Source organism: Leuresthes tenuis, unplaced genomic scaffold (assembly GCF_036924035.1).
Source record: "Leuresthes tenuis unplaced genomic scaffold, fLeuTen1.0.hap1 SCAF_12, whole genome shotgun sequence".
In the NCBI taxonomy this organism is placed as follows: Eukaryota; Metazoa; Chordata; class Actinopteri; order Atheriniformes; family Atherinopsidae; genus Leuresthes; species Leuresthes tenuis.
Genome location: NW_027325366.1, coordinates 31,558,916 through 31,573,326, shown reverse-complemented (window position 1 = coordinate 31,573,326; position 14,411 = coordinate 31,558,916). Strand labels below are relative to the sequence as shown.

General features: G+C 41.6%; 1 protein-coding gene across 1 annotated transcript in view; it reads right to left on the bottom strand.

Annotated features, from left to right (window-relative positions):
* The window catches only part of LOC140319778 (protein FAM124A), a 33,999-nt gene that overhangs the window by 16,645 nt on the left and 2,943 nt on the right, over positions 1 to 14,411 (bottom strand). Inside the window, exon 2 of the mRNA XM_072397563.1 lies at positions 11,668 to 11,699. Within this exon, the coding sequence (XP_072253664.1) occupies positions 11,668 to 11,699 (32 nt within the window). The remainder of the gene's footprint in view (positions 1 to 11,667; positions 11,700 to 14,411) is intronic.

Genomic DNA, 14,411 nt, shown 5'->3' with positions numbered 1-14,411 from the left:
AAATCACATGTAACTGTAACAAAAGAGCGTCCAGTATAAGTGTTTCCATTCACATCTTTTAAATGCAAATACAAAAAGCTAAAATCACAGTTACTCCTCCAATACTTTCTTATTAAACTGCATATGCAAAGTCAACACTAGCTAACATGGTTTAAGTCAGTGTTTCCACCACAGATCCACCACACCTGATTCAAATGATCAGCTCGTCATCAGGCTCTGCAGTGGCCTGATAAGGAGCCATTCATGTGAATCAGGTGTGTTGCAGGAGGGAAACATTGAAAACATGCAGGACGGTGGGTCATGAGGACCAGAATTAAAGAAGTAAATTGAACATAAAACAGCATTGATTAAAAAACTTCCATACCAGGTTCACACTGGCCTCATACGTTTAATTTGCATGTGTAATCTCATGAAGGCAGAGGAGTTTACTACGACTTATTTTAAGACAAGTTAAGATGTTTCTACTGCAAATAAACTTAAAATTTCACTCGAGCTGATACCCGTGTACTTGACCAAAAGGTTTAATTCATTTCATCAAGCTAATTCTTTCTTCTTGCAACAAGGAGACTAAATTAGAGATTAGGTCGACCCAATCGTGTGAAGGAAATGAAGGGGGTTTGTGTGTAAAGCTATGGAGGAGTGTGTCCATAAGCTCTTAATCCACTTGAGTCTCAGAGCTAAAACAGTAGTTCTTCCTTGAGTGTGTACAGTGCATGAATGAGCGTGGCTATCATCCCGTGCACAGTAACGGTGCACATTTATGGACAGGCCTGTCCTCTATAATTCTTTAGACTTTTACCTTCTCTCTGTGTTTAAGTGTTAACCGACAGCACATGCTAGCAGTCATACCCGCAGATGACGACGTGAGATAAAACAACACGCCTTCCAGTGGCCCCTCCACATATGAGAGTGATTAGCAGCGAAAACACAACTTCGCCTCAGAGTGCGTTTGGATGTGCAGAAGCAATGCAGTCACAGCTTTAGTTAGCTTGGCTCAAAGTCAAAGCAGCTAAGGAGGAAATTCAAGATGTGGGCCCCTTTTTGTAGTCTGCTAAAAGAAGCAAAACTGATGCAGGTTCCAACACTCATACATCACTTTCACTGACTTGTGCCAATGAAATTAAGATGCAAAGTCTTCACTGTAGTATAAAGTTTTGCAATAAGGCATAATCTTAACTGCTTACTTTGTGTCATTTCAAACAGCACAGATAATTGTGTTCTTAGCTGTTTTGCTACGATTCCAGATGATGATTAATAACCTTTTCAATGACTCCCATAAACTAAATGTGTGTGGAACTCGGCACTTACAGGATAAAGAGTCATCCACAGCAAAAACAATAACTAGAACTATAAATACACGGTTGCAAATTGCTCTTATTCACGAGGATGATGGAGTCCTTAGCACAACAATAACAGCCACAGCTGCAAAGGAAACCAAGTGAGATCCCTTTTAAAGTGATTTAATTGACGAAACTAATATTTGTGTAAAAAATGAGTCCTTGAAATATGAAAGCTCTCCTTTTAAGAACTGTCCTCAAGTTCTGTGCCCTGAAACAGCTCCTAATAGGCCAGATGGACACAACAGTATTGTTGCTGTAGTGTTTTTTTGTCCTTATGATTAATCATGGACTTATTCACATTTGAATTTTTATGATATTTCAGGTTAAAAACCTAACTTTGAGCATCTGCTCTGTAGGTTCTTAGCTTTAACTCTTTCCTACCTGCTTCTAGTTTTTTAACTCAGTTTCTAAACGTGCTTAATCCTGCAGGACCTGATAACAGACTGAAGGCTAGAGCCTCTAAAGTTAAAGTTACTCGAGTGAACACTGATGAGGAGCAGGCAAAAAAGCCAGCTGTTCGCATTAAGGCACAGCCTCACGGCACTCGATAGGCAGCTTGAAAAACTCCTCAATAAAAGTCCCGTTTACTTGTGTAAATAATAGTAAAAACTGCTGAGAAAACTCTACGGACGTGGTTTAATTGTTGACACTCTTACAAGTTCAAGCACTCCTCAAATGAAGAGTTAAAGTGGCTGATATATTGCAGTCATCTGGTGTAATTGTTTAAATTGAAAGCTTCTGTTGGGATCTCCGTGGCTCAGCTGCTTCTCACACTTCAGGAGTGAGGAAAACTGCAAGTCTGCATCTCTGCAAATCATTAAGAAACACTACACAAGTTGACACAATGAGAATCAACAGGCTCGTCTACTCGATTGTCTGGAAGACAAGACCGAACATGGCTTGGTATTTTTGCTCGATATGACGACTGAAGAGCAACATAAGCAGGGTCTGAGAATAAAGGAAATTTCTGACTTCCTTTCCACAGATAGGAGGGGTTCTGCATGTATGTGTTGCCATTCCTAAAGTTTCACAGACAGTAAAAGCAGTCTGGCTGAAATGTGGAGCCACAATTCATGACTTAAAACTGCTGTTTTCATGAGGAAACGTCCAGATTAGGCAGGTTACGGTCTATCAGAAAGCATCCGGCCCGCCTCTCTCCCATTCAAACAAACTGTTGTGGGCAAAGACTGGAAAAGGAGGCTTAGTGAGGAAACCAAAGCCAGTCGGAGCTGGTCCAAGGTCACAGAAGCCATGTGACCTTTACTGTCTGAACAGAACTGGGACAAAGCAGCCTGGCTCAAGAGAAGGCGCATTTTTCAGTCAAAAACGTTCCATCTCTGCACATTAGATTGACACAAAATGTGCCTTATGTGCTTTTTCTTAATCGTTTATGACCTTTATTGTCAAAATCTCTAGGGGCAGCTAGGGGCCGGACGGTTTCCAGACGCTCCAGAAGCACACAGAGCTGAAAATCTCGATTATGTTGTCACAGCCACGTTTCTTTCAAGCGACCAATCGCGTGACCAGAATCTGTCACCCAAGAAACCAGGAAAAATGGAGGATAAACTTGTTCTTGTTGCATCTGTCTGTTCTGATCATGAGGCCATTTCAGGGAGCAGATTGGTCAGGCTCTAAATGTTGATGGCAAAGAAGTTGAAACAGTCTGTTGAAATGAAAATGACCTGCAGTGACAGATTAGCAAAGAGTTGCTCTGCAGGGTAAATCATCCCTCTGAAAGTTGTGCTGTTGCACCATAAACCACAAAATTCTTCCCTAATAAACATGAAAAAGGCCCAGAATCTGGGCTCTTCCTGCACCACAGCTGTCAGACTGAGTTAAGATAAGCTCATTCAGCTGTCAGTATGAGAGTAAGTGTCCTCTGTTTGCTGCTAATGACAAAATAAACCATCTTTAACTGAACACATAAGGGGAGATTGGCTTAAAACAGGGATGTCCACATCCGGTCCTCGGGGGCCGCTGTCCTGCAGGTTTTAGATGTTTCCCTGCTCCAACACACCTGATTCAGATCAATGCATCATTAGCAGGTTTGTGCAGAACTTAACAACCTTTTGAAGAGATCCATTTCATCTGAATCAGGTGTGTTGGAGCAGGGAAACATCTAAAACCTGCAGGACAGCGGCCCCCGAGGACCGGATGTGGACAACCCTGGGTTAAAATAATACAAAACAAAGGGGAAGGCTAATGCTGCTGCACCTCCAAGTCTGAGGCTGTGGTCCTCCATCGGAAAAGAGTGGATCGCCCACTCCAGGTACCTCCGGGTTACTTATAGGGGAAGAACGGAGCGAGAGATTGACAGGTGAAGAGAGACATCACCTGCAGTGATGATGCTGCTCTGTCCTGGTGAAGAGAGCTAAGTCAGAAGGTGTCAGTTTATCAGCCCATCTTCTTTTTAACTCTCACCAATGGTCATGACGTGTGGGCAGTGGATGGAAGAATGAGAATGTCAATGCAATGAGTCAAAATGACTTTCCTCTGGAGGGAGGTTGTGCTCGCTCTTAGGGATAAGAAGGGGAGCTCAGACATCTGGAGCTCAGGGTAGAGATGCTGCTTCTCTGTACCAAAAGGAGCCGGCTGAGGCGGCTCAGGCATCTGCTCAGGAAGCTTTCTGGGTGGAGGCGTTTTGGACATGTCAGCAGGAGGCACAGGGGGAAAATGGGACTCAGGTATGCCTTGGTGTCGCCCCGGAGGAGCTGGTGGAGGTGGCTGGGGACGAGGAAGTCTGCAGATCTCTGCTCAGACTGCTGCCACCTCGGCCCAGGATGAGAGTCAGAAAACAAACAGATGTGCTTTAGCAATGACTTGACTTGCCCACAACTTTTGAACTGCAATCTTAAAATCAAGGTCTTCACGAGTTCCACATTTTGGACCTGATACAACATGGATTCTGCTTTGAAAAGATCCCAAGATAGACGTAGACCCATCTAAAGTTTAACTAACCAGAGAGGACCCGAGACAAGAAAAGCACTGACAGCAGCAGTGGATCCGTGTTGAGCAGCATTAATATAAACTTGAGCTGACTGTGACTCTGGCTGCTCCCACATTGTGTTTGATGATCACGGCTCTACTTCCAGGACAAACAGCACAGCTGACGGACAGATGCAACCTCCTCAGTTATCAAACAGCTAAGAGCAGCATATTCAGCTTCAATCTTGGCCTCGTGGTTCACAATCTCATTTTGGTGGATGCACATTAGTTAAGACTGTGTAAGCTGGCTTATAGCAGAACCCAGATCTCCTGAGCTTAACTACAGAGAAAGCACCTTCAGCTCAGGAGGACACAGGTTACAGGTGGTCCTTTTATCAGTCAGATGCGATTCAAACTGAAAAGGATGACGCCACTGCCACCCAGACTGTCCTTCTCACTCAGGTCAGGGCGTCATTTTTCTGAAAGTCTGAATGTTGGTCTGTGCAGATGACAGGCTGAATGCTGAGATCTCCATTACACATCGATGAAGTGTGATGGAAAGCTGATTAATGAGGAAAAAACACGAATAAGAATCTTTTTCAAACATCATCGTCACATTTATGAATTTAAAACTCAGCCAGTAGCTCTAATTTCTCTGTTTTCTTCTGTAGGTTTCAGGTGTCTTAGAGGCTGCTGGAAGAACAACTTGTAACAAACAAAGTCATTAAACATTAATCAGGGACTACAACAGCCTGTTAAAAATTCTGCAGCTTTTTCTCTGTCTATAACTAACTTCCACGCCTCGTTTCTTTTCTGGGAAGAAGTGCTTCGTTTTGCTTTCCAGCAAAAGTTGGATGATCTGAATCCACATCAGGTTTTCTTTTCATCCCTCATCCAACTTTTTCTCTTTTGGGCATCGGCCATCGAATAAACTTTCATGACTCAACATCTGCATGTCATAAATACGTCTCCAGTATATTGGTTGGCCTGAGAGCGTCCTTCCCGTTCTGTTTACATCTTTATTAGCATTTTTCTGCTGCTACAGTCCGCCCCTTTGGCCCCTAAACAGTCACTACTCTGACTCCAAACTTGCTCTGTCTTACGAATGCACACGCATGTGCAGAAAAAGCCGGGGTCACAGGTCGTTCAGGCTGAATGGACGCTCATCTCGTGTGACCACCAGATAATGAGGTTGTGTGGTTAAGACTTGAAGCCTCTTGAATCGAAACCTCCTTTATCTTCAGCTGAATGCTCAGAGATGATGAACGCACCAGCTAAACAAAGCATAAAAGACAGATTCTAGCTTCACTTACGCCGTGATCTTTAATCCTTATCTGCTTTTTTTAATCCAGATGGAAATGTAGAGTATATGACAGACTTTTGATGGCGTTTTTTAATCTATGATTAAGCTACTTTATGTAGATGTACGTTACATTTTAAGTATTTGTTTAAGGTTAGTCTTTTGAATGCCAGACAACTAAAATCAGACAAAATAAGACACATATTAAACCACATTGAGGAAAAATAACACTTTAAAGCCACTTAATTGTAACTACTCCAATTATTTGGATAATTGGATAATTATTTTATTAATTTAGTTCCTAATTCACCTCATCTGATATCTGGCTGTTACTCAGTGGAGTTTTTGCTTAGTTTTTTGGTTTCTTGCTTTACTTTTGCACTTTATTGCCCTGCTTCCTGTTTTATTTTGTAGTATTTACCCCCCATGTGTTCAGCCGCACCCGCTGTTCATTCATAATTCACTCCTCAGTACGTATCCTGCAGGTTTTTCTTTGTTCCCTGTCAGATCACTTTTGTCATCATCGCTCTCCTAATTTCCTTGTTGTTTTGAGAATAAGTCAGTTTGTCCTTCCTTTGTTCCTTATTCCTTAGGCCTTATTTCCCACCTTTTGTTAGTTATCAATAAATTCTTTTTTCTTCCTTCATCACCTGTCTTCGCCTCCCAAATCCTGTATTTAGGTCCTCAACCTGCTGCTCCTCCACAATCCTTCACAAACTCTGTTTAAACACAGATAATAATGCCAAAAACACTCCAGCAGAACCCCCTTCAGGCCAAAAAAAATCTGTTTTTAATACAGAAATAACAATAGAGTAGATATCATAATCATAGATATCAAAATAATAAAAATTCTCAGGGAGATGCTTAATGTGTTGCTTTTATTAAATGAACCCTCTTCTCAGTCACTGCCCCCCCCCCAAAAAACCCTGTGAGTTAATGAGATTGGTGTCTTGACCAATCAGAAAGGCTCAGCACTGCCAGCTCTCCGCTGAAGGTACTGACTCCCCATTGGGCCATTTTTGGAGGGGAAATATCTCCCCAGAACCTTGTTTAACTCCTGGTGTCTACAGTGGAAATGCCGTTTCCAGTTCCTGGAAAAAGTTGCTGCTTTAGTTTATGTTTTGGTTAATAACAGCCATGAAATTAACAGCTTATTTTTTAAGTTAGCATGCTCCAGGGGTCATATACAACCTTCAGTGTGTCGTACTTGAGCAGAAGCAGCTTAAGCAAAAACAATGAGCCAAAACTAAAAGTGAAACTTAAGATGGAGCCCCTCAAACATCTCTCAGATCTCTCCATCTATCTCTAATCTACTCTTTGCAGTCGTCTCATTACCTGAAGAATGCGGTTCATTCAATAGTGGAAAACCCTGAACTTTGTCTATCTAAGTGTTGTTTTCATGTTCAAAACAACGGTTATGAATCTACACCTGATGCCCAAAAGGCCCTTAAATCAGCTACATCTTTCAGTTGGTGTTGTTAACATGAAGAAAAACACTTTACAGCCCTTTCTACCATCAGAATCCCCATTAACATCTGCTTTTCAAGCACAATGGGAAAGTTTTCACTTAGGCCCGTGTCAAATGACGGCAGGAATTTATCGGGCTTCAGCTCCGACGTGTCTTGATTAAACCGCAGAACTCTGGTGAGGATGAAGGTGCTGCACCCTGGGCTGCAAGGGTGAGCACAGCAAACAGTAATTCTCTTGCCAGAAATACACATTTAACTACCACAATGTCACACGTTGACACTCTGAAACTGGCAAGTGGCTTAATTATCTCACAGTGTTGTGATTATCAGAAACTGTGGTCCACCGCCGCCTGTAGGATACAGTATAATGCCATCCGTTCATGTTGCAGCTTGTCCCCTTTAGAGACAGTTATAGTTCCTGATTACATATCTCACTCTGTGTAACTTGTAGCCCATAAAGCCCTGAAGGTCAATAAGCTACTTCTAATGCATCCATGTTTTTAAACAGTCTAAACGTGCTGCTTTTGGTGTAAAAACAGTATATTTTGAGTCTGCCACCAACACATTATCTTTAATATAGATCAATATGCTGTAGTCCCCAACGTATACGCCCAAGTAACACAGTAATATAGTTTTAAAGCCTCCAACTCCCATAAATCACAACACTTTTACTACTTAGGACCTACAGTAAAGTGCAGAGTAAGTAAGACTGATGTTGGTGGCTTAGCTCATGGTTGGTTTGAGGTGGGGTCAAAAGTCAGGGGTTAGACCACTTGTATAAACACATGATTGTTGTCTGCCTTAACCTACACATACTTCTGGAGAGGAGAAAGGGGACACATAAGATCCCACAGGCATGCAGAGTCAGATGCACAAAGTCGTCCACTTTCACACATAAAAATAACATTTCATCACAGCAGTTTGTATCCATCTGCCTGGTCCTTCCAGCCTTTTCACTAATACTAAGGCACAAAACTAGCATAAACAGTTATTACCGACTGATTTTTAATCATTTCAAATGCTAAATGATAATTCTATAATTCACTAACACCTTTAGTTTTATTCTAAACACAATTTCATCAAGTTCCTTTAAAACAAGACATGGTCTTTGAATGCAGCAAACTTCTTTTCAAGGATACGACGACAGATGCTGCAGCAGAAGCTAAATCATTAACATTTGAAGTAGATTCACCGTCACCAAGCTACTCGTTATTAGTGACATTAAATCTATTACAGTTTGATACAGCTTGATAAATATATATACATATATTTGTGCAGTGTGTATTAACATATGCGTGATTTCCTGAGACATGAGACAGCTGGGATGAGTTTGTGGACTGTACACAAAAACCTCACAAAATGTGAACAAATCCAATCAAAACTATTCAGTGCAATTAGTGTGAAACAGCCCTTTAAATCACGGTAACAAATACAAATCCAATCAAAACTATTCAGTGCAATTAGTGTGAAACAGCCCTTTAAATCACGGTAACAAATACAAATCCAATCAAAACTATTCAGTGCAATTAGTGTGAAACAGCCCTTTAAATCACGGTAACAAATACAACTGAGTTGTGATAAGAGTTCATCTAAATCTAATTAATTTTATCTGTCACAGCCTTGATTATCAGCAGTTTAATCAAAGTCTCTCCACTCATTCCTGCTTGTAACACTGGACGAATATTTTGGGTTTACGAGGCCAAGCTTATACTCAAATGAATGTAAATGTAAATGTAATTCATTTATACAGCCCTTTACAACAAAGTGCTTTACAGCAGATAATAAATAAAGAAAAGAATAAGTAAAAAACAATAAAATAACAGTAAACGCAATAAAATACAGCAAAATTGAATAAGATAATATAAAAGTGTCACCATACTACTGGGTATTAAAAGCCATCTGAAATGGGGAGAGAATGATCTCTGAAATAGTCTCAGAGACATAAAAAGTGCACAACTGCATTTGAATCAGTGCAGAAACACAACTGGATCGTCCGGTTTTCGCCTCTTCAAAGAAGGAGACGATAAATGTGTCTTTCACCAACATATCTGGCATTACTGAACTCTCCCAGAGATTTATATTCAGGATTCTTTAACTGAACGCCTCTGGTCAAACATCCCTTGAGGCTTTTAACCACAAGCGAATAACAGGAGTCCTAACAGCCAATCAGAAACAGAGAATTTGAATATTCACATTGCTTCAGTCAGTAAAACAGTCAAGTGAAAAGCAGATAAAAGGTACAATCCCTTACTTTTACGAGTGATTTGGACAGAGTGCAACTGTATTGTTCGAGCTCTGACAATAATGGGCAGAAGCTCATCTGATAAAATAGTGACAAAGGGGGGAAAACCAAACCAAACACTCACTGTTGCATCACTTTGTGTGTGTGGTTCGGTTCTTCCTGTCCCGAGGGTGTGGTTGGAATAGCGCAGCTTCCTGTTGACCAGATTAATGAGCTAATATTGGATATAATCCTCCCATTGTGAAAAGAGCTGAGATCTGGCAACCAGACTGAGGACTGGTCACGACCTCTGCTAACACAGATCGTCCCGTCCATAAATCCCATTAATCACAGCTCAGGGCTTCTTTATTTTTTCATGCTCATCCGTTCCATCTGTTATAATTTTGTTGTTCAAGTTATTTCTGAGACTCGGGAAGGTAGACGGAGAGAAAAACACGAGCAGTTAGTTAGAGGATCAGACAGGTTCTATATAACACATCAGATTATCTAGATTATCTGAATTATTATCCAGATTACCCTGATTTGGGGGATGAAATCTCATAAATTTATAATCTCAATGCACCAGAAAAGCATGTGCAAGAAGGATATGCTAACTGGTAATCCCACTTGGGTTATCCCACTTTGGGCCCAGTACCCATTTGGCACCAACTTGTATCCTGGTTGATTCCACTGAAAGAGGATAGCTCTAAATGTAGGCACAGAACAGACTGAAGAAACATTCAGATTCAGCCACTAAAGCAACATCTGAAAGTGGTCCAGGACACATTTTTTCACACTGAACAGATGCAACATCAGTCTGTGGGAAAATACTGAAGGAACTTTACAAAAACCGAACTTCCTGGAGTTTTGTTCAGGAAGTTTTGATCAGGGGGTTATCACAGGGATTGGCGTTGATTCTGCCATCTTTGCATGAATTAAATCACAAGAATCTTAGCTTTTCACACATGCAACCACATATAGACAGCAGACAGCTGCCAACGAGGAGGTTAAAGGCTTCAGGGTGTGCGTCTTTATCACCTGAGGGGCACCGATAAGGAGCTCTGTGAGATCCCAAATAACTGATTTCATGCTCCTTTATTTCTCTAATGTTGCATCTGTTATATAACTCAGTTAACTGAGATGTTTGTGAATGATTCTGCATTTAATGCGACTCAGGTTAATCAGTGATAGAGTTCAGTTTCGGGACTTTACGGAGACATCGTGGGCCTCCTGATGGTCTGTTTGCGCTGCAGCTGACTGTGACCTAGGCTTTATTTGCACGTAAACCAGGTGACTGAGATCCGATCACAAGTGGTCGTGTAACAGAGTCAATTATGCAGCAAGTAATATGTAGATTCATAATTACACAAAATCTGTGTAAATAGTTATTACCCGACATGTCTGACCTCCTGAGTCAATATGTGGAACGTTTGAGACTCAGTTTTTGTTTTGAGGGACCCTCCTATATATGTGTCTCACGCTTTTGCCTCTCGCCTTTTTGCTGTTGTACTCCTTGGGAGAGGAAAGCGACACTTTTGTCACAGAAATTTCAGAGTTTTAGCCTCTGTTAAGTGCGCTAACATATTTCTGTGTCATTTAATTTGTATTTGATCACGATTGACCGGAGGATTTTGTTGTTTTTTACGCCTTTCGTCAGAATAAAAGGAGAAAGATAACCTGGTCTGGGCCTGTTCATGTTAATAAAAACACAACGCAGACAACACTAGAACCTGACCGGTTACACTCGCTTTGGACAGATGAAGGGATGCACTACGATGCCTCTTCTCATGCACTGTAACCCACCATTACTTAGTGATCAGAATTAACCAGAACCAATGATTATACCAAAAGTAAAGTAAGCTAAACACATTAAAAGAAAGCCTGACATTAACAAAATGATGGAAATAGGGTGTATTTTGCAGCTAAAGTATGAGTATAAGTAGAAATGTTCTGGTGCAACATGTGTGCTTACATGAATAAGATCATATGACTGCCTGATAACTCACATTTCTTTATATAAAGCTGCATAGAAGTAAGTCTTTGACTCATATCTGTGCTCACAATAAAATGTTGCCCTGTTTATCAGAAGGGATGAAACTTTACAAGAAGAATATTTGGACTTTTCCCTTTTTCCCACGTAAATTCAAATTCTTCCCAAAGCTTTACTTCCTTCCTTTTAGTCCCGGCCGTTGTGGCTGCCTGGTTTTCAGGTTTAACACGGTGCCATCACGGTAAATGCAAGCTGAGGGGCGAAGTCAAGCAGCGTGTTGTGGCCACACAAAGACTCCTCCCTAAAATCTGCTGCAGGTCTCACACAAACATACTCCTCCCCCTCTGAGTGGATCTATTTGTCAGTGTGTGTTAGGCAGATAGAGGCCTGGATCTGAGCTGTGCGTGTTTGGTTTTACTCACTGCTCGTTGAGGACAGGGGACTGTAATCAGACCTGCAGAGGGTGACAGAAAAATCCGGCGATGTGGACACAAAGGGGAAGGGGAAGGAAGGGGACAAGAAACAGAGAGAGGAGACAGGAGTTTATGTTACAGTATGAAGCGCACTCCACATGAATTACAGGATGACACACTCCTATCTCAACCGAAGTGCTGACATCTGGCTAAACAGTAGGAGAGGTCCAGCTGGAAAGGTCACAAAAATGCAGGCAGACGCTGCAAAGTGGTTTCCGTCTGAGAGGATGAAACACTGGGACATTTACTCCAACACTAACCTCACTGCAGTGTGTTCAACGCGACCACTTTAACTGAATATTTCTACTTTATAGCATTTATATGACAGCTGAGTCGCTTTGTTGTTTGCAAATTATATAAAACTCCCCTTTTTTAGAGTCTAAATCAGCTAATATTTCTAAATCAACCACAGGATTAGGGTAAAATCAAAGTAATATGAAACGACACATTCTTTAAGAATCTTCTTTAGAAACATGGAAATGAATTATTACTCCAGTTTGTTGCTTCTATTTAAATAATATCACTTAGGTAAAGACACTTATTTGCGTTCCCTTTGAGAAGTAGATCACAAACTCTCTGTTTACCACACAAGCTCTGTGTCCCAGTCATATTATTTACTGATAATACCTGCATCTTTTAATGCTGAATTGAACATTTCTGACGGTGAAAACAGCAGGAAACATCCCACAAACACAATCAGTTTCACCTTAATGAGATATAATCAACATTCACACACGACCAAGTGCCTCTTATGAGCTGCTCTAAACACAAAACACTGTAAATACGGCAAATCTACAGGTGAAATGTGTACAATTATTAGTTTAAGAACACTTTTAAATGTTTTAAATGCACGATACTAAATCTTTAGACTTCTACTGTAGTTTGAAGGCTAACTTTGCATAAAACCACCTTAAGGCGGGATATGGATTCAGTGCCAAGTGTAACCTCAGTTTAACTTAAGAAAAACAAGGAGCTTAGTCAAGAGATCATTTTTCTATTGCATCCTGTCAATCAGGCTGAACGAGAGCCAATCAATGAAACGGGACATGCAACGACGGCCTCTTTAACTTACTTACTTACTACAGTATCTCAGGGCTACTCAACAGATGCAACAGCACCAGTCTGCTCAAAATGCACCTTTAAATTACTGCAAAATGTATCAGCAGGCTTTTTCCCTACTGTGCCGGCACTTCAACACTGATTAAAATACGCAGATATGCAACGATGAGTTAATGTTCTCCAGGTTCATCACATGACTTACACTAAATGGCAGGAATTTGTCCTTATTCTGAGCTTCGTGCTAACCGAGGTGAAGCCTCTCCTGGTTCCAGATTTGTTTAACCGTTTGGTCAAAAAGTGAATAAATACCTTTTAAAAAAGTGTTTCTTAAAGAGGAAGATCTTGGTTCTCATCTTCTGGACACCTGGATCTCATCTATAGCTCCCATCTTTGAGGTGATGGAGCAGCAGAACTAAGACTTCCACCGATGTGATCAGATACCAACATGCAGCAAGACCGATTAAGGAGTGAGTCTGGCCCCTTCCAACTCTATCTGTGAAACCTCCACTCATATATAAATTACACAACCTGAGTATATTAGTCCCACAGGAATCAGCTGACAAGCCTCCACACACACTCTCCCTGTGACTCCATCTCTAAACTAATAAAGGAGCAGGAAACAGAGGAGAGAGTCTGTTTCCTGCAGCAGGAGGTTATCAATCTAACTAACAGGAATTAGCAGTGCAGAGAAAGGAATGGCAGAGAGTGGCGGGAGAAGTGGAGGTGAGGCCAGAGAGGTAAAAAACAAGGATGATGGGGTACCGCAGAGGGGAAAATGCAGGCCGAGAGAGTGGAAAATATATATATATATAGACAAAGAGCAGTTTATAAATGAAATAAATTCCAGCAAAAGACACATTGTAAAATTCATAGACTTGTCACAGAGGAAAATGACAAATCTTGGAAAAAAGGTTTGAGAAAAATGTTCTCTTGAAGGTTTATTGCTCTTCGGAGTAGAGTTGGAAGTGGTGGTGTGTGCACTTGTGGGTCTGTTTGATGACTCCCTTGGGTGCGAGTGTTTGGCAGGACTCCCCCAGCAGTGCCGGTTTGAGCCTCTCCTGTCGTTCCCAGTTCTGGACGCGCTGCCTTGCTTCATCTCTTTCCAAAGACAATAAACGCAGAGTGAAGCGCAGACAGGCAGCAGCCTGGTCGTGCTTTTTCAGCCTGACTGCAGTGACCTGAAGTGAGCACAGACCAGGCCTGTGGACACCTGAGCAGATTCAGGCGGCTGGTGTTTGGTTTGGGTGGGGAAGCAGGGAGGGAGAGACAAGAAGGAGAACGCAGATGGAGGAGGAAAATAAACTAAACATAAAGAAAGAAATCCTCATGCTCCAAACGGTGACTCATTTCAGCACTTTACGGCTCGTCACCTCTGCTTTCAGGCTGTGGTTCTGTTCAGGGGAACCACTGTCATGGTTTAAATAAAACCAGCACCTGACTGAATTCACCCATGATCTCCAGTGTTTAGACGCAACAAAGATGGCGTCGCGTCGACCACCTTTGGCGATGTGGGCGGAGGCAACTGCTTCGGGTTGGAGCATCCACCTTATCCAACGCAATCCTGACGATGTCATGAGTGTAGAACGTAAAACTTGTACATGCTGAGCAGATTAAGAAGCATAATCAGAGTCAAA